Source organism: Oncorhynchus nerka, unplaced genomic scaffold (assembly GCF_034236695.1).
Source record: "Oncorhynchus nerka isolate Pitt River unplaced genomic scaffold, Oner_Uvic_2.0 unplaced_scaffold_948, whole genome shotgun sequence".
Classification (NCBI taxonomy): Eukaryota; Metazoa; Chordata; class Actinopteri; order Salmoniformes; family Salmonidae; genus Oncorhynchus; species Oncorhynchus nerka.
In genome coordinates, this window is record NW_027040367.1 from 143,149 (window position 1) to 163,148 (window position 20,000).

The 20,000-nt window shown below is 46.5% G+C and overlaps 1 protein-coding gene and 1 long non-coding RNA gene across 2 annotated transcripts in view; both read right to left on the minus strand.

Moving 5' to 3' along the window:
• Window positions 1–20,000, minus strand: part of LOC135570674 (uncharacterized) — a 241,397-nt gene that overhangs the window by 124,047 nt on the left and 97,350 nt on the right. The gene's annotated exons all lie outside the window — the stretch shown is intronic.
• Window positions 1–20,000, minus strand: part of LOC135570673 (collagen alpha-1(XIV) chain-like) — a 128,182-nt gene that overhangs the window by 60,819 nt on the left and 47,363 nt on the right. Inside the window, exons 4-11 of the mRNA XM_065016633.1 lie at window positions 19,017–19,181; window positions 13,973–14,134; window positions 12,190–12,350; window positions 11,440–11,569; window positions 11,113–11,258; window positions 2,798–2,927; window positions 1,134–1,273; window positions 1–44 (exon numbers count right to left, since the gene is read on the minus strand). The exon at window positions 1–44 is cut by the window's left edge and continues 83 nt beyond it. Coding sequence (XP_064872705.1) covers window positions 1–44; window positions 1,134–1,273; window positions 2,798–2,927; window positions 11,113–11,258; window positions 11,440–11,569; window positions 12,190–12,350; window positions 13,973–14,134; window positions 19,017–19,181 — 1,078 coding nt within the window. The remainder of the gene's footprint in view (window positions 45–1,133; window positions 1,274–2,797; window positions 2,928–11,112; window positions 11,259–11,439; window positions 11,570–12,189; window positions 12,351–13,972; window positions 14,135–19,016; window positions 19,182–20,000) is intronic.

Consider the following 20,000-nt stretch of genomic DNA (forward strand, 5'->3'; position numbering starts at 1 on the left):
GTCAGGTCATTCAGAGTCCAGGACGTGACTGGACCCACATCCACCTAAGGGGAAACAGAGACACACAGCTTTGACAGAAGAGAGAGAGACACACAGTATTGACAGAAGAGGGAGAGAGACAAAGAGTATTGACAAAGAGAGAGAGACACAGTATTGACAGAAGAGAGAGAGAGACACAGAATTGACAGAAGAGAGAGAGACACACAGTATTGACAGAAGAGAGAGAGAGACACACAGTATTGACAGAAGAGAGAGAGACACACAGTATTGACAGAAGAGAGAGAGAGACACAGAATTGACAGAAGAGAGAGAGACACACAGTATTGACAGAAGAGAGAGAGAGACACACAGTATTGACAGAAGAGAGAGAGAGACACACAGTATTGACAGAAGAGAGAGAGAGAGAGACACACAGTATTGACAGAAGAGAGAGAGAGACACACAGTATTGACAGAAGAGAGAGAGAGACACACAGTATTGACAGAAGAGAGAGAGAGACACACACGTATTGACAGAAGAGAGAGAGAGACACACAGTATTGACAGAAGAGAGAGAGAGAGACACACAGTATTGACAGAAGAGAGAGAGAGAGAGACACACAGTATTGACAGAAGAGAGAGAGAGAGACACACAGTATTGACAGAAGAGAGAGAGAGAGGCAGGCAGGCAGGCAGGCAGGCAGGCAGACAGACAGACAGACAGACGTCAGATGTAATATATGGATAACTCTATGTTAAATTCCCTTGTCTTGTTCTATGTTAAATCCCCTAGTGTTGTTCTATGTTAAATCCCCTAGTCTTGTTCTATGTTAAATCCCCTAGTCTTGTTCTAGGTTAAATCCCCTAGTCTTGTTCTATGTTAAATCCCCTAGTCTTGTTCTAGGTTAAATCCCCTAGTCTTGTTCTAGGTTAAATCCCCTAGTCTTGTTCTAGGTTAAATCACCTAGTCTTGTACTAGGTTAAATCACCTAGTCTTGTTCTAGGTTAAATCCCCTATTGTTGTTCTAGGTTAAATCACCTAGTCTTGTTCTAGGTTAAATCACCTAGTCTTGTTCTAGGTTAAATCCCTAGTCTTGTTCTAGGTTAAATCCCCTTGTCTTGTTCTAGGTTAAATCCCCTCGTGTTGTCTCTCACCTCATCAGTCTTTAGCCCGTCAGTCTTGACGTACATGATGCGGTATCCTGTCACCTTCCTAGAGGCAGCTTCCCACGACAGTTTGGCTGAGTTGTGGTCCACCTCAGAGAACACAAGGTTCTTGGGAGGGCTCAGTGGCACTGCAGACACAAAGGGGTTAACTCAAAATGTCATGTTGAGGAGATCAATCAATCAATCAAATGTATTTACAGAGCCCGTTTTCTATCAGCAGACACTAAGTGCTATACAGCTACAACTTCTGAAGACAGGAAGACCTTCAGTATATCTGTCCTCAGGAAGACCTACAGTATATCTGTCCTCAGGAAGACCTTCAGTATATCTGTCCTCAGGAAGACCTTCAGTATATCTGTCCTCGGGAAGACCTTCAGTATATCTGTCCTCGGCAAGACCTAGAGTATATCTGTCCTCAGGAAGACCTTCAGTATATCTGTCCTCAGGAAGACCTACAGTATATCTGTCCTCGGGAAGACCTTCAGTATATCTGTCCTCAGGAAGACCTTCAGTATATCTGTCCTCAGGAAGACCTACAGTATATCTGTCCTCAGGAAGACCCACAGTATATCTGTCCTCGGGAAGACCTTCAGTATATCTGTCCTCAGGAAGACCTACAGTATATCTATCCTCGGGAAGACCTTCAGTATATCTGTCCTCAGGAAGACCTTCAGTATATCTGTCCTCGGGAAGACCTACAGTATATCTGTCCTCGGGAAGACCTACAGTATATCTGTCCTCGGGAAGACCTTCAGTATATCTGTCCTCAGGAAGACCCACAGTATATCTGTCCTCAGGAAGACCTTCAGTATATCTGTCCTCGGGAAGACCTTCAGTATATCTGTCCTCAGGAAGACCTACAGTATATCTGTCCTCAGGAAGACCCACAGTATATCTGTCCTCAGGAAGACCCACAGTATATCTGTCCTCAGGAAGACCTACAGTATATCTGTCCTCAGGAAGACCTTCAGTATATCTATCCTCAGGAAGACCTACAGTATATCTGTCCTCAGGAAGACCTTCAGTATATCTGTCCTCAGGAAGACCCACAGTATATCTGTCCTCGGGAAGACCTACAGTATATCTGTCCTCGGGAAGACCTACAGTATATCTGTCCTCAGGAAGACCCACAGTATATCTGTCCTCAGGAAGACCCACAGTATATCTGTCCTCAGGAAGACCTTCAGTATATCTGTCCTCAGGAAGACCCACAGTATATCTGTCCTCAGGAAGACCCACAGTATATCTGTCCTCAGGAAGACCTACAGTATATCTGTCCTCAGGAAGACCTTCAGTATATCTATCCTCAGGAAGACCTACAGTATATCTGTCCTCAGGAAGACCTTCAGTATATCTGTCCTCAGGAAGACCCACAATATATCTGTCCTCGGGAAGACCTACAGTATATCTGTCCTCGGGAAGACCTTCAGTATATCTGTCCTCAGGAAGACCCACAGTATATCTGTCCTCAGGAAGACCTTCAGTATATCTGTCCTCAGGAAGACCCACAGTATATCTGTCCTCAGGAAGACCCACAGTATATCTGTCCTCAGGAAGACCTTCAGTATATCTGTCCTCAGGAAGACCCACAGTATACCTGTCATTTATCTGAATTGTTGAATATTTAACAGTAGGTTTAAGAGGACACTTACAGGTGGTCTGCTGGCTACTCATAGGATCGCTAGCTTCTTCTCCATACATGGCGTAGACTGTCACCGTGTACTCAGTGGCAGGAGTCAAGTCCTCCAGCTGTAGATCAGTTACTGCGTCTGACACCTTCATCTGTTGGTATGAAAGGGGGAAATGGGAAAGCATCGATGAAGGTCCAGATGACACAGTGGTGTGAGTCCCAAATTACAACCTATTCCTTATATAGTGCACTACTTGTGTAGTGGACTAATGTAGTGGACTATATGGGGAACAGGGTACTGTTGGGACTGAAGCCAAGAAGCGCCATCTGGAAGCCTGATTAGTACGGAGAATAATTCAACATGAAACATGTAACTTCTTTGCCCGGTCTGAAGACAGCTGTACAGAACGTACAGTATTATTATTAGTATTAGTATTACTTTGGAAGGGCCACACACAGAGAGGTAAAACCAAAGTTCCCCATAATATATATATATATATACACTGCTCAAAAAAATAAAGGGAACACTAAAATAACACATCCTAGATCTGAATGAATGAAATATTCTCATTAAATACTTTTTTCTTTACATAGTTGAATGTGCTGACAACAAAATCACACAAAAATTATCAATGGAAATCAAATTTATCAACCTATTGAGGTCTGGATTTGGAGTCACACTCATAATTAAAGTGGAAAACCACACTACAGGCTGATCCAACTTTGATGTAATGTCCTTAAAACAAGTCAAAATGAGGCTCAGTAGTTTGTGTGGCCTCCAAGTGCCTGTATGACCTCCCTACAACGCCTGGGCATGTTCCTGACGCGGTGGCGGATGGTCTCCTAGGGGACCTCCTCCCAGACCTGGACTAAAGCATCCACCAACTCCTGGACAGTCTGTGGTGCAACGTGGCGTTGGTGGATGGAGCGGGACATGATGTCCCAGATGTGCTCAATTGGATTCAGGTCTGGGGAACGGGCGGGCCAGTCCATAGCATCAATGCCTTCCTCTTGCAGGAACTGCTGACACACACCAGCCACATGAGGTCTAGCATTGTCTTGCCTTAGGAGGAACCCAGGGCCAATCGCACCAGCATATGGTCTCACAAGGGGTCTGAGGATCTCATCTCGGTACCTAATGGCAGTCAGGCTACCTCTGGCGAGCACATGGAGGGCTGTGCGGCCCCCCAAAGAAATGCCACCCCACACCATGACTGACCCACTGCGAAACCGGTCATGCTAGAGGATGTTGCAGGCAGCAGAACGTTCTCCACGGCGTCTCCAGACTCTGTCACGTCTGTCACATGTGCTCAGTGTGAACCTGCTTTCATCTGTGAAGAGCACAGGGCGCCAGTGGCGAATTTGCCAATCTTTGTGTTCTCTGGCAAATGCCAAACGTCCTGCACGGTGTTGGGCTGTAAGCACAACCCCCACATGTGGACGTCGGGCCCTCATACCACCCTCATGGAGTCTGTTTCTGACCGTTTGAGCAGACACATGCACATTTGTGGCCTGCTGGAGGTCATTTTGCAGGGCTCCTCCTTGCACAAAGGCGGAGGTAGCGGTCCTGCTGCTGGGTTGTTGCCCTCCTACGGCCTCCTCCACGTCTCCTGATGTACTGGCCTGTCTCCTGGTAGCGCCTTCATGCTCTGGACACTACGCTGACAGACACAGCAAACCTTCTTGCCACAGCTTGCATTGATGTGCCATCCTGGATGAGCTGCACTACCTGAGCCACTTGTGTGGGTTGTAGACTCCGTCTCATGCTACCACTAGAGTGAAAGCACCGCCAGCATTCAAAAGTGACCAAAACATCAGCCAGGAAGCATAGGAACTGAGAAGTGGTCTGTGGTCATCACCTGCAAAACCACTCCTTTATTGGGGGTGTCTTGCTAATTGCCTATAATTTCCACCTGTTGTCTATTCCATTTGCACAACAGCATGTGAAATTAATTGTCAGTCAGTGTTGCTTCCTAAGTGGACAGGTTGATTTCACAGAAGTGTGATTCACTTGGAGTTACATTGTGTTGTTTCAGTGTTCCCTCTATTGTTTTGAGCAGTGTATTTTAAAAACTCAGTCGAGGTCTCAACATACTGTTGCGGGTTAGAAGATTAGAATACACAAGGTGCAATTTCAAAATGTGGTGGTACATCGTCAGTGTTTCTCTTGTTATGTCAGTCACTGATAGTCAGTCAATTAGCCCGTGTCAGTTCGTTTAGCGGACAGCTATCTAAACTTGTTATCATGGTTGAAATACCGACCAGGGGCCCCCATCGATTCTGTTAGTCAGTGGCACTCAGATATCATATTAAAACATGCAAAAAATACACCTCATGTCAAAATGTAAAACAGCTCATTTTCCTCATGTCAAAATGTAAAACAGCTCATTTTCCTCTCTGTCCTCATGTCAAAATGTAAAACAGCTCATTTTCCTCTCTGTCCTCATGTCAAAATGTAAAACAGCTCATTTTCCTCTCTGCCCCTCATGTCAAAATGTAAAACAGCTCATTTTCCTCATGTCAAAATGTAAAACAGCTCATTTTCCTCTCTGTCCTCATGTCAAAATGTAAAACAGCTAATTTTCCTCTCTGTCCTCATGCAAAATGTAAAACAGCTCATTTTCCTCATGTCAAAATGTAAAACAGCTCATTTTCCTCTCTGCCCCTCATGTCAAAATGTAAAACAGCTCATTTTCCTCATGTCAAAATGTAAAACAGCTAATTTTCCTCTCTGTCCTCATGTCAAAATGTAAAACAGCTCATTTTCCTCTCTGCCCCTCATGTCAAAATGTAAAACAGCTAATTTTCCTCTCTGCCCCCTCATGTCAAAATGTAGATTTGAAGCACACTTTCTTTAAAACTGCAACATGTTCTCTAGAGACAGGGACAGGGACAGAGACAGGGACAGGGACAGGGACAGAGATAGGGACAGAGACAGGAACAGATACACGGACAGAGACAGAGACAGAGACAGGGACAGAGAAAGGGACAGAGACAGGGACAGATACACGGACAGAGAAAGGGACAGAGACAGGGACAGAGACGGACAGGGACAGAGACGGACAGGGACAGAGACGGACAGGGACAGAGACAGGGACAGAGACGGACAGGGACAGAGACGGACAGGGACAGAGACGGACAGGGACAGAGATAGGGACAGGGACAGAGATAGGGACAGGGACAGAGATAGGGACAGGGACAGAGACGGACAGGGACAGAGACGGACAGGGACAGAGACGGACAGGGACAGAGACGGACAGGGACAGAGACGGACAGGGACAGAGACAGGGACAGAGACGGGGACAGAGATAGGGACAGGGACAGAGACGGGGACAGAGACAGGGACAGAGATAGGGACAGGGACAGAGACGGACAGGGACAGAGACGGACAGAGACGGACAGGGACAGAGACGGACAGGGACAGAGATAGGGACAGAGATAGGGACAGGGACAGAGACGGGGACAGAGATAGGGACAGGGACGGGGACAGAGACAGAGACAGGGACAGAGATAGGGACAGAGATAGGGACAGAGAGAGACAGAGACAGAGACAGACACAGAGATAGGGACAGAGAGAGACAGGGACAGGGACAGATACATGGACAGAGAGAGACAGGGACAGGGACAGAGACAGAAACAGAGACAGGGACAGAGACGGGGACAGAGAGGGACAGGTACAGATACAAAGACAGAGACAGGGACAGAGACAGAGACAGAGAGAGACAGAGACAGATACCGAGACAGAGATAGGGACAGAGAGAGACAGAGACAGATACATGGACAGAGAGAGACAGGGACAGAGATAGAGACAGAGACAGAGAGAGACAGATGGAGAAAGAGACAGAGACAGGGACAGAGGATGTCCTCTTATTGAGGCCTCTCCTGCCTCCATGACACCACCAGATCCAATAAGCCTGTGGAGCCTCCAGATCACCAGGGTTCTGCTGGGTTTTTTAAAAATATTTTTTTTTTACCTTTATTTTACTAGGCAAGTCAGTTAAGAACAAATTCTTATTTTCAATGACGGCCTAGGAACCGTGGGCCTGTTCAGGGGCAGACCGAAAGATTTGTACCTTGTCAGCTCGGGGATTTGAACTTGTAACCTTCCGATTGCTAGTCCAATGCTCTAACCACTAGGCCACTAGGTAACCGTCCGCACTTCAGCTGCACTTCGGTCTGCACTTCGGTCTGCAGGTAGTATAACTTTTCATTAAATTTCATTACATTTCATTATAGTACAACGGTTTGATTTGTCTAATCTTAGCAATTTCTTCTTAGCTAGCTACATAGCCGTCTTTGTATCAAAGATAATTGCGTAATTATCGTATTTCGTCGTCCTAACGTATCTGCCCAGCAGCTAGCCAGCTAGCTAACGCCCACCGTCTACATAGCTAGCTACTTAGCCGTCTCTGTATCAAAGATAATTGTGTAGATAATTGTGTAGTCTAGAGCGATTTTCTAGGTTACCTAGCCAGCTATTGTCGTTCTTTTAACGCAACGTAACGTAATCAACACTGCTAGCTAGCTAGCCAGCTAGCCCCTGAATCAACAACGCAGCGAGCTATTTGTCGTCCTTAACGTAGGAGACACTGCTAGCTAGCTAACAGCTAGCCAACGTCTACCGATTAGAACTCAACAACCCGGTCGCATTCCGCCTCGCTCCACAGGTAGTATCACATTTTCATTTCATTTCATTACAGTACAACGGTTTGATTTGTTTGATCGTAGCTAGCTACATAGCTAGCTACATAGCCGTCTCTGTATCAAAGATAATTGTGTAGTCTAGAGCGATTTTCTAGGTTACCTAGCCAGCTATTGTCGTTCTTTTAACGCAACGTAACGTAATCAACAACGCAGCCACTGCCAGCTAGCCTACAAAGTCAACAACGCAGCCACTGCCACCTAACCTACTTCAGCAGTACTGTATCATTTTTAATCATTTTAGTCAATACGATTCTTGCTACGTAAGCTCAACTTTCTGAACATTCGAGACGTGTAGTCCACTTGTCATTCCAATCTCCTTTGCATTAGCGTAGCCTCTTCTGTAGCCTGTCAACCATGTGTCTGTCTATCCCTGTTCTCTCCTCTCTGCACAGACCATACAAACGCTCCACACCGCGTGGCCGCGGCCACCCTAATCTGGTGGTCCCAGCGCGCACGACCCACGTGGAGTTCCAGGTCTCCGGTAGCCTCTGGAACTGCCGATCTGCGGCCAACAAGGCAGAGTTCATCTCAGCCTATGCCTCCCTCCAGTCCCTCGACTTCTTGGCACTGACGGAAACATGGATCACCACAGATAACACTGCTACTCCTACTGCTCTCTCTTCGTCCGCCCACGTGTTCTCGCACACCCCGAGAGCTTCTGGTCAGCGGGGTGGTGGCACCGGGATCCTCATCTCTCCCAAGTGGTCATTCTCTCTTTCTCCCCTTACCCATCTGTCTATCGCCTCCTTTGAATTCCATGCTGTCACAGTTACCAGCCCTTTCAAGCTTAACATCCTTATCATTTATCGCCCTCCAGGTTCCCTCGGAGAGTTCATCAATGAGCTTGATGCCTTGATAAGCTCCTTTCCTGAGGACGGCTCACCTCTCACAGTTCTGGGCAACTTTAACCTCCCCACGTCTACCTTTGACTCATTCCTCTCTGCCTCCTTCTTTCCACTCCTCTCCTCTTTTGACCTCTCCCTCTCACCTTCCCCCCCTACTCACAAGGCAGGCAATACGTTCGACCTCATCTTTACTAGATGCTGTTCTTCCACTAACTTCATTGCAACTCCCCTCCAAGTCTCCGACCACTACCTTGTATCCTTTTCCCTCTCGCTCTCATCCAACACTTCCCACACTGCCCCTACTCGGATGGTATCGCGCCGTCCCAACCTTCGCTCTCTCTCCCCCGCTACTCTCTCCTCTTCCATCCTATCATCTCTTCCCTCTGCTCAAACCTTCTCCAACCTATCTCCTGATTCTGCCTCCTCAACCCTCCTCTCCTCCCTTTCTGCATCCTTTGACTCTCTATGTCCCCTATCCTCCAGGCCGGCTCGGTCCTCCCCTCCCGCTCCGTGGCTCGACGACTCATTGCGAGCTCACAGAACAGGGCTCCGGGCAGCCGAGCGGAAATGGAGGAAAACTCGCCTCCCTGCGGACCTGGCATCCTTTCACTCCCTCCTCTCTACATTTTCCTCTTCTGTCGCTGCTGCTAAAGCCACTTTCTACCACTCTAAATTCCAAGCATCTGCCTCTAACCCTAGGAAGCTCTTTGCCACCTTCTCCTCCCTCCTGAATCCCCCCCCCCCTCCTCCCTCTCTGCAGATGACTTTGTCAACCATTTTGAAAAGAAGGTCGACGACATCCGATCCTCGTTTGCTAAGTCAAACGACACCGCTGGTTCTGCTCACACTGCCCTACCCTGTGCTCTGACCTCTTTCTCCCCTCTCTCTCCAGATGAAATCTCGCGTCTTGTGACGGCCGGCCGCCCAACAACCTGCCCGCTTGACCCTATCCCCTCCTCTCTTCTCCAGACCATTTCCGGAGACCTTCTCCCTTACCTCACCTCGCTCATCAACTCATCCCTGACCGCTGGCTACGTCCCTTCCGTCTTCAAGAGAGCGAGAGTTGCACCCCTTCTGAAAAAACCTACACTCGATCCCTCCGATGTCAACAACTACAGACCAGTATCCCTTCTTCTTTTCTCTCCAAAACCCTTGAACGTGCCGTCCTTGGCCAGCTCTCCCGCTATCTCTCTCAGAATGACCTTCTTGATCCAAATCAGTCAGGTTTCAAGACTAGTCATTCAACTGAGACTGCTCTTCTCTGTATCACGGAGGCGCTCCGCACTGCTAAAGCTAACTCTCTCTCCTCTGCTCTCATCCTTCTAGACCTATCGGCTGCCTTCGATACTGTGAACCATCAGATCCTCCTCTCCACCCTCTCCGAGTTGGGCATCTCCGGCGCGGCCCACGCTTGGATTGCGTCCTACCTGACAGGTCGCTCCTACCAGGTGGCGTGGCGAGAATCTGTCTCCTCACCACGTGCTCTCACCACTGGTGTCCCCCAGGGCTCTGTTCTAGGCCCTCTCCTATTCTCGCTATACACCAAGTCACTTGGCTCTGTCATAACCTCACATGGTCTCTCCTATCATTGCTATGCAGACGACACACAATTAATCTTCTCCTTTCCCCCTTCTGATGACCAGGTGGCGAATCGCATCTCTGCATGTCTGGCAGACATATCAGTGTGGATGACGGATCACCACCTCAAGCTGAACCTCGGCAAGACGGAGCTGCTCTTCCTCCTGGGGAAGGACTGCCCGTTCCATGATCTCCATCACGGTTGACAACTCCACTGTGTCCTCCTCCCAGAGCGCTAAGAACCTTGGCGTGATCCTGGACAACACCCTGTCGTTCTCAACTAACATCAAGGCGGTGGCCCGTTTCTGTAGGTTCATGCTCTACAACATCCGCAGAGTACGACCCTGCCTCACACAGGAAGCGGCGCAGGTCCTAATCCAGGCACTTGTCATCTCCCGTCTGGATTACTGCAACTCGCTGTTGGCTGGGCTCCCTGCCTGTGCCATTAAACCCCTACAACTCATCCAGAACGCCGCAGCCCGTCTGGTGTTCAACCTTCCCAAGTTCTCTCACGTCACCCCGCTCCTCCGCTCTCTCCACTGGCTTCCAGTTGAAGCTCGCATCCGCTACAAGACCATGGTGCTTGCCTACGGAGCTGTGAGGGGAACGGCACCTCAGTACCTCCAGGCTCTGATCAGGCCCTACACCCAAACAAGGGCACTGCGTTCATCCACCTCTGGCCTGCTCGCCTCCCTACCACTGAGGAAGTACAGTTCCCGCTCAGCCCAGTCAAAACTGTTTGCTGCTCTGGCCCCCCAATGGTGGAACAAACTCCCTCACGACGCCAGGACAGCGGAGTCAATCACCACCTTCCGGAGACACCTGAAACCCCACCTCTTTAAGGAATACCTAGGATAGGATAAAGTAATCCTTCTCACCCCCCTTAAAAGATTTAGATGCACTATTGTAAAGTGGCTGCTCCACTGGATGTCATAAGGTGAATGCACCAATTTGTAAGTCGCTCTGGATAAGAGCGTCTACTAAATGACTTAAATGTAATGTAATGTAAATGTAACCACTAGGCTATCCTGCCGCCCAGCAGCAGATCTACTGACACAAGGCCCCCGGTGCTCCTGTGGTTTAGGAACTAGGGATTATCCATGCTGTATTTCATCAGGAGAAAAGAGACACGGACCACCAGCAGCCCCTCCAGGAAGAACCCTCCCCCAGACCGATCCCACCCAGGCTCGCGGCCCTCCGGCTGGGGTACCTCTTTCTCATCGGAGGCCTGGTCCTTGGTCAGGGGGGCGTATAGGACCATGTACCCCGAGACGCCCTGCACACCGCTCCACCGCGCCCGCATGGTGTTGTGGGTAACGTCGTACAGCTCCAGGCCGTTCACCATGGGGAGAGCCACTGAGACACACGTGAACACACGCAGGAACGCGCACACACAGGAACGAACAGACACACACAGAGAGTTGGGTTAAACCCAGGTGAAAGAGTATGTTTACACACATCCAACTTGGCCCAGGAGGGAAAAAAGAACAAGTGTAGAAAATAGTCTTGCTGACAATGAGAAGGGAGGTGGACTCACATGTGGTCTCGCTGCCACGAAGTGCCTCGCTAGCTGAGCTGGTGTAGACAGCAAACACAGCTAACTGGTACTCTGTTAAGGAGTTGAGATACCGCAGAACCACAGAGTTCTCTGTGCCGTCCACCACAGCCTGGGAGAGATACACAGAGAGATACACAGAGATACTGGGTCAGAGAGATACAGAGATACTGGGTCAGAGAGATACACAGAGATACTGGGTCAGAGAGATACACAGAGATACTGGGTCAGAGAGATACACAGAGACTGGGTCAGAGAGATACACAGAGACTGGGTCAGAGAGATACACAGAGACTGGGTCAGAGAGATACACAGAGACTGGGTCAGAGAGATACACAGAGACTGGGTCAGAGAGATACACAGAGACTGGGTCAGAGAGATACACAGAGACTGGGTCAGAGATACACAGAGACTGAACATCTGGAGTCAATACATCCAGTAATATACATTTTTCAAGGAACAGAAAAGGAACCTGGAACGATGGTGAAGTCATTTAATAAGCTAAATGTAATCAACTGTCGATTTTACACGTTAAAAAAAGGAACAGAAATTCAAAATATAAACAGATACTTTTTTAGAATTTGAACCCGGTTCAGAACTTTATTGTTCTGTTCGGAACAGTGGAACGGAACGATAAAAAATGGTGATTCTATTCGAGAACGTTGTTTCACCTACAGCAGATGGACATCAAAAAACCCTACTGGGTGGGAGAGTAAGATGGAGTGTGTATACCTCTTCAGGCCGTCCTCCCTGGGTAGCAGGGTAGAACACCACACGGTACTTCTCTACACTGCCGGGAGCGTGACTCCAGGACACCCTGAAACTCCTGGCTGCCACCTCTGATGTCACTAGGTCCTGAGGGGCTCCCTGTGTCTCCTGACCTGCAGACTCTCCTGGAGGAACACACATTCAGATAGATGATGCTGTCCTGTACTAAGGTGACAGACTGTACAGTATACTGTATGGACATGTTGATGTCACTAGGTCCTGAGGAGCTCCCTGTGTCTCCTGACCTGCTGACTCCTCTGGAGGAACACACATGCAGATAGATGATGCTGTCCTGTACTAAGGTGACAGACTGTACAGTATACTGTATGGACATGTTGATGTCACTAGGTCCTGAGGAGCTCCCTGTGTCTCCTGACCTGCAGACTCTCCTGGAGGAACACACATTCAGATAGTACAGGACAGCATCATCTAAGGTGACAGACTGTATAGTATACTGTATGGACATGTTGATGTCACTAGGTCCTGAGGAGCTCCCTGTGTCTCCTGACCTGCTGACTCCTCTGGAGATACATCACAACAGATCGTTAGAGAATGCATGGTATGGAAAGTTTGTACAGTACACTCTTAGAAATAAAACATGCTATCTAGAACCTAAAATGGTTCTTTGGCTGTCCCCATAGGAGAACCCTATGAAGAACTATTTTTGGTTCCAGCTAGAACCCGCACTTAGACATACACACTTTAATATTGAGCAGGCCTCACGTTGTCACTACAAATCTGAGCTGAATAACTCCTGTCTGTTTAATACACTTCATAGTTAATCATCATGTAGAATCATCCTAATGCTGTCTATATGTAGTGCCTACTGAATAAACACGCACTTAGACATACACACTTAGAAAAAAGGGTTCCAAAAGGGTCCTTCGGCTGTCCCCATAGGAATACCTTTATTGGTTACAGGTAGAACCCTTCTGGGTTCCATTTAGAACCCTCTATGGAAAGAGTTCTACATTAAACACTTTTGGAACCCTTTTTTCTAAGTGTGTAAGTGCGTGTTTATTCAGTAGGTACTACATATAGACAGCATTATGATGATTCTACATGATGATTAAGTATGAAGTGTATTGAACAGACAGGAGTTATTCAGCTCAGATTTGTAGTGACAACGTGAGGCCTGCTCAATATTAAAGACTGGGTACTGTGTCTAAGTGAATGAGACAGTATGTACTGTAAAGATATACAGTAGTATGAGGACTGAAGACTGGGTACTGTGTCTAAGTGAATGAGACAGTATGTACTGTAAAGATATGCAGTAGTTTGAGGACTGAAGATTGGGTACTGTGTCTAAGTGAATGAGACAGTATGCACTGTAAAGATATACAGTAGTTTGAGGACTGAAGACTGGGTACTGTGTCTAAGTGAATGAGACAGTATGCACTGTAAAGATATACAGTAGTATGAGGACTGAAGACTGGGTACTGTGTCTAAGTGAATGAGACAGTATGTACTGTAAAGATATACAGTAGTATGAGGACTGAAGACTGGGTACTGTGTCTAAGTGAATGAGACAGTATGTACTGTAAAGATATACAGTAGTTTGAGGACTGAAGACTGGGTACTGTGTCTAAGTGAATGAGACAGTATGTACTGTAAAGATATACAGTAGTTTGAGGACTGAAGACTGGGTACTGTGTCTAAGTGAATGAGACAGTATGTACTGTAAAGATATACAGTAGTTTGAGGACTGACATACCAACATCGTTGCTCTCTGATTTGATTTGTTCACCTTTGATCTCCTTGTCCTGCTCCTCTACCCGTTCACAGACTATCTGAGTCAGTCCCTCTATGATAGAGCTCATGATGCTGAAGTCTGCCACGTTGTACACATGAGTGTTGTCAGGCTCAGAAGCTATGGCCCTCAGCTCATTCTCATCAGCATTCTTTACACCTGCACACAGGGAGAGAGAGCACTAAGATCAAGATTAAGATCAAGATTAAACTCTAGATTAAGATGTAGATCTAGATCTAGGTGAAGATTTAGATCAATATTTAGATCAAGATCAAGATTAAGATCAAGATTAAGATCAAGATCAAGATCAAGATCAAGATTAAGATCAAGATTAAGATCAAGATCAAGATTAAGATTAAGATTAAGATCAAGATTAAGATTAAGATTAAGATTAAGATTAGATTAAGATTAAGATTAAGATTAAGATTAAGATCAAGATCAAGATCAAGATCAAGATCAAGATTAAGATTAAGATTAAGATTAAGATTAAGATCAAGATCAAGATCAAGATCAAGATTAAGATTAAGATTAAGATCAAGATCAAGATCAAGATTAAGATTAAGATTAAGATCAAGATCAAGATCAAGATCAAGATTAAGATCAAGATTTAGATTAAGATTAAGATCAAGATCAAGATCAAGATTAAGATCAAGATCAAGATCAAGATTTAGATTAAGATTAAGATTCAGATTTAGATTTAGATTCAGATTCAGATTAAGATCTATCCATTTCCTTTTGTTTCCCTTAACTAAACACAAAGGACAAAAGTGTATCCAAGCGTGTCACCATGTCAGCCTTTACCTTTAAAACAACTGTGTCCTACCGACAGCATCAACACAACTAACTGTGTCCTACCGACAGCATCAACACAACTAACTGTGTCCTACCGACAGCATCAACACAACTAACTGTGTCCTACCGACAGCATCAACACAACTAACTGTGTCCTACCGACAGCATCAACACAACTAACTGTGTCCTACCGACAGCATCAAAACAACTAACTGTGTCCTACCGACAGCATCAAAACCACTAACTGTGTCCTACCGACAGCATCAAAACAACTAACTGTGTCCTACCGACAGCATCAAAACAACTAACTGTGTCCTACCGACAGCATCAAAACCACTAACTGTGTCCTACCGACAGCATCAAAACCACTAACTGTGTCCTACCGACAGCATCAACACAACTAACTGTGTCCTACCGACAGCATCAACACAACTAACTGTGTCCTACCGACAGCATCAACACAACTAACTGTGTCCTACCGACAGCATCAAAACAACTAACTGTGTCCTACCGACAGCATCAAAACCACTAACTGTGTCCTACCGACAGCATCAAAACAACTAACTGTGTCCTACCGACAGCATCAACACAACTAACTGTGTCCTACCGACAGCATCAACACAAATAACTGTGTCCTACCGACAGCATCAAAACAACTAACTGTGTCCTACCGACAGTATCAACACAACTAACTGTGTCCTACTGACAGCATCAACACAACTAACTGTGTCCTACCGACGGCATCAAAACCACTAACTGTGTCCTACCGACAGCATCAACACCACTAACTGTGTCCTACCGACAGCATCAAAACCACTAACTGTGTCCTACCGACAGCATCAAAACCACTAACTGTGTCCTACCGACAGCATCAAAACCACTAACTGTGTCCTACCGACAGCATCAACACAACTAACTGTGTCCTACCGACAGCATCAAAACCACTAACTGTGTCCTACCGACAGCATCAAAACCACTAACTGTGTCCTACCGACAGCATCAACACAACTAACTGTGTCCTACCGACAGCATCAACACAACTAACTGTGTCCTACCGACAGCATCAAAACCACTAACTGTGTCCTACCGACAGCATCAACACAACTAACTGTGTCCTATCGACAGCATCAAAACAACTAACTGTGTCCTACCGACAGCATCAAAACCACTAACTGTGTCCTACCGACAGCATCAAAACAACTAACTGTGTCCTACCGACAGCATCAAAACAACTAACTGTGTCCTACCGACAGCATCAAAACCACTAACTGTGTCCTACCGACAGCATCAAAACCACTAACTGTGTCCTACCGACAGCATCAACACAACTAACTGTGTCCTACCGACAGCATCAACACAACTAACTGTGTCCTACCGACAGCATCAAAACAACTAACTGTGTCCTCAAAACCACTAACTGTGTCCGACAGCATCAACACAACTAACTGTGTCCTACAGCATCAACAGCCTACAGCATCAAAACCACTAACTGTGTCCTACCGACAGCATCAAAACAACTAACTGTGTCCTACCGACAGCATCAACACAACTAACTGTGTCCTACCGACAGCATCAACACAAATAACTGTGTCCTACCGACAGCATCAAAACAACTAACTGTGTCCTACCGACAGTATCAACACAACTAACTGTGTCCTACTGACGGCATCAACACAACTAACTGTGTCCTACCGACGCATCAAAACCACTAACTGTGTCCTACCGACAGCATCAACACCACTAACTGTGTCCTACCGACAGCATCAAAACCACTAACTGTGTCCTCAAAACCTAACTGTGTCCTACAGCATCAAAACCACTAACTGTGTCCTACCGACAGCATCAAAACCACTAACTGTGTCCTACCGACAGCATCAACACAACTAACTGTGTCCTACCGACAGCATCAAAACAACTAACTGTGTCCTACCGACAGCATCAAAACCACTAACTGTGTCCTACCGACAGCATCAACACAACTAACTGTGTCCTACCGACAGCATCAACACAACTAACTGTGTCCTACCGACAGCATCAAAACAACTAACTGTGTCCTACCGACAGCATCAACACAACTAACTGTGTCCTACCGACAGCATCAAAACAACTAACTGTGTCCTACCGACAGCATCAAAACCACTAACTGTGTCCTACCGACAGCATCAAAACCACTAACTGTGTCCTACCGACAGCATCAAAACCACTAACTGTGTCCTACCATCAAAACCACTAACTGACAGCATCAAAACCACTAACTGTGTCCTACCGACAGCATCAAAACAACTAACTGTGTCCTAACGACAGCATCAAAACCACTAACTGTGTCCTACCGACAGCATCAAAACAACTAACTGTGTCCTAACGACAGCATCAAAACCACTAACTGTGTCCTACCGACAGCATCAAAACAACTAACTGTGTCCTAACGACAGCATCAAAACCACTAACTGTGTCCTAACGACAGCATCAAAACCACTAACTGTGTCCTACCGACAGCATCAACAACCACTAACTGTGTCCTACCGACATCAACACAACTAACTGTGTCACTAACTGTGTCCTAACGACAGCATCAAAACCACTAACTGTGTCCTACCGACAGCATCAACACAACTAACTGTGTCCTACCGACAGCATCAAAACAACTAACTGTGTTCTACCGACAGCATCAACACAACTAACTGTGTCCTACCGACAGCATCAACACAACTAACTGTGTCCTACCGACAGCATCAACACAACTAACTGTGTCCTACCGACAGCATCAACACAACTAACTGTGTCCTACGGACAGCATCAACACAACTAACTGTGTCCTACCGACAGCATCAACACAACTAACTGTGTCCTACCGACAGCATCAACACAACTAACTGTGTCCTACCGACAGCATCAACACAACTAACTGTGTCCTACCGACAGCATCAAAACAACTAACTGTGTCCTACCGACAGCATCAAAACAACTAACTGTGTCCTACCGACAGCATCAAAACCACTAACTGTGTCCTACCGACAGCATCAAAACCACTAACTGTGTCCTACCGACAGCATCAAGTCTCACAGCATGAATATACTGGGCCTTCGGAAAGTATTCAGACCCCTTGACTTTTTATCACAAATGTTACGTTACAGCCTTATTCTAAAATGTATTATATAAAATAAACCCTCACCAATCTACACACAATATCCCATAATGACAAAGCGAAAACAGGTTTTTAGATATTTTTGCAAGTTAAAAATGAAAAATTATTTAAAAAATACCTGATTTATATAAGTATTCAGACCCTTTGCTATGAAACGCGAAATTGAGTTCAGGTGCATCCTGTTTCCATTGAACATCCTTGAGATGTTTCTACAACTTGGAGTCCACCTGTGGTAAATTCAATTGATTGGACATGATTTGGAAAGGCACACACCTGTCTATATAAAGGTCCTACAGTTGACAGTGCATGTCAGAGCAAAAACCAAGCAATGAGGTCGAAGGAATTGTCCGTAGAGCTCCGAGACAGGATTGTGTCGAGGCACCGATCTGCGGAAGGGTACCAAACATTTTTGCAGCATTGAAGGTCTCCAAGAACACAGTGGCCTCCATCATTCTTAAATGGAAGAAGTTTGGAACCACCAAGACTCATCCTAGAGCTGGCCGCCCAGCCAAACTGAGCAATAGGGGGAGAAGGGCCTTGGTCAGGGAGTAACCAATAACCATATGGTCACTCAGACAGCGCTCTAGAGTTCCTCTGTGGAGATGGGAGAACCTTCCAGCAGGCTGTCATGTAAAAGGCACATGACGGCCTGCTTGGAGTTTGCCAAAAGGCACCTAAAAATTCTCAGACCATGAGAAACAAGATTATTTGGTCTGATGAACTCTTTGGCCTGAATGCCAAGCTAGTCAGCATTGCGGCAAAGATGAACAGAGCAAAGTACAGAGAGATCCTTGATGAAAACCTGCTCCAGAGCTCTCAAGACCTCAGACTGGGGCGAAGGTTCACCTTCCAACAGGACAACGATCCTAAGCACACAGCCAAGACAACGCAGGAGCGGCTTCGGTGACAAGTCTCAGAGTGTCCTTGAGTGACCCAGCCAGAGCCATCTCTGGAGAAACCTGAAAATACTTCAACAAAGTACTGAGTAAAGGGTCTGAATACTTCTGTAAATGTCTTATTTCAGTTGTATTTCACTGTAGTGCTCCTAAAGAGAACCATCATGTGTTCATACTACAGTAAGGACAACAAGGCCTTGAGTCCTACCAATGGCGAAGAGTTCGATGCCAGCGTCCCTCAGGCTCTGGGCAGGGGGGATCACGTCATCCTGGGACTTCCCATCTGTGATTAGGATACCGACTTTGGGTACTCCGCTCCTGGCGCCTGACTCGGGCTTGAAGCTGTTCTCCAGGATATAGGTCAGGGCCAGGCCTACAGAGATACACAGAAATACACTGAGTGGACAAAACATTAGGAACACCTACTCTTTCCATAACATAGACTGACCAGGTGAACCCAGGTGAAAGATATGATCCCTTATTGATGTCACTTTGTTAAATCCACTTCAAATCAGTGTAGATGAAGGGGAGGAGACAGGTTAAATAATTATTTTTAAGCCTTGAGACAATTGAGACATGGATTGTGTGTGTGTCATTTAGAGGGTGAAAGGGCAAGACAAAATATTAAGTGCCTTTGAACGGGGAGTGGTAGAAGGTGCCAGGCACGTCAAGAACTGCAAAGCTGCTGGGTTTATCACACTCAACAGCTTCCTGTGTGTATCAAGAAGAATGGTCCACCACCCAAAGGACATTAAGGGCAACTTGACACAACTGTGGGAAGCATTGGAGTCAACATGGGCCAGCATCCCTGTGGAACGCCTGAAACACCTTGTAGAGTCCCGTGCCCTGATGAACTGAGGCTGTTCTGAGGGCAAAAGGGGGTGCAACTCAATATTAGGAAGGTGTTCCTAATGTTTTGTACCCTCAGTGAACCCAGATACACACAGATATACAGAGTTACGTAGTTCAGTTACACAGCTACACAGTAACACAGATAGACAGATAGACAGCTACACAGCTAGACAACTACACATATAGACAACTACACATATAGACAGCTAGATAGATAGACAGCTACACAGCTACACAGATAGACAGCTAGACAGATACACAGATACACAGATAGACAGCTAGACAGCTACACAGATAGACAGCTAGACAGGTACACAGATAGACAGCTAGACAGCTACAC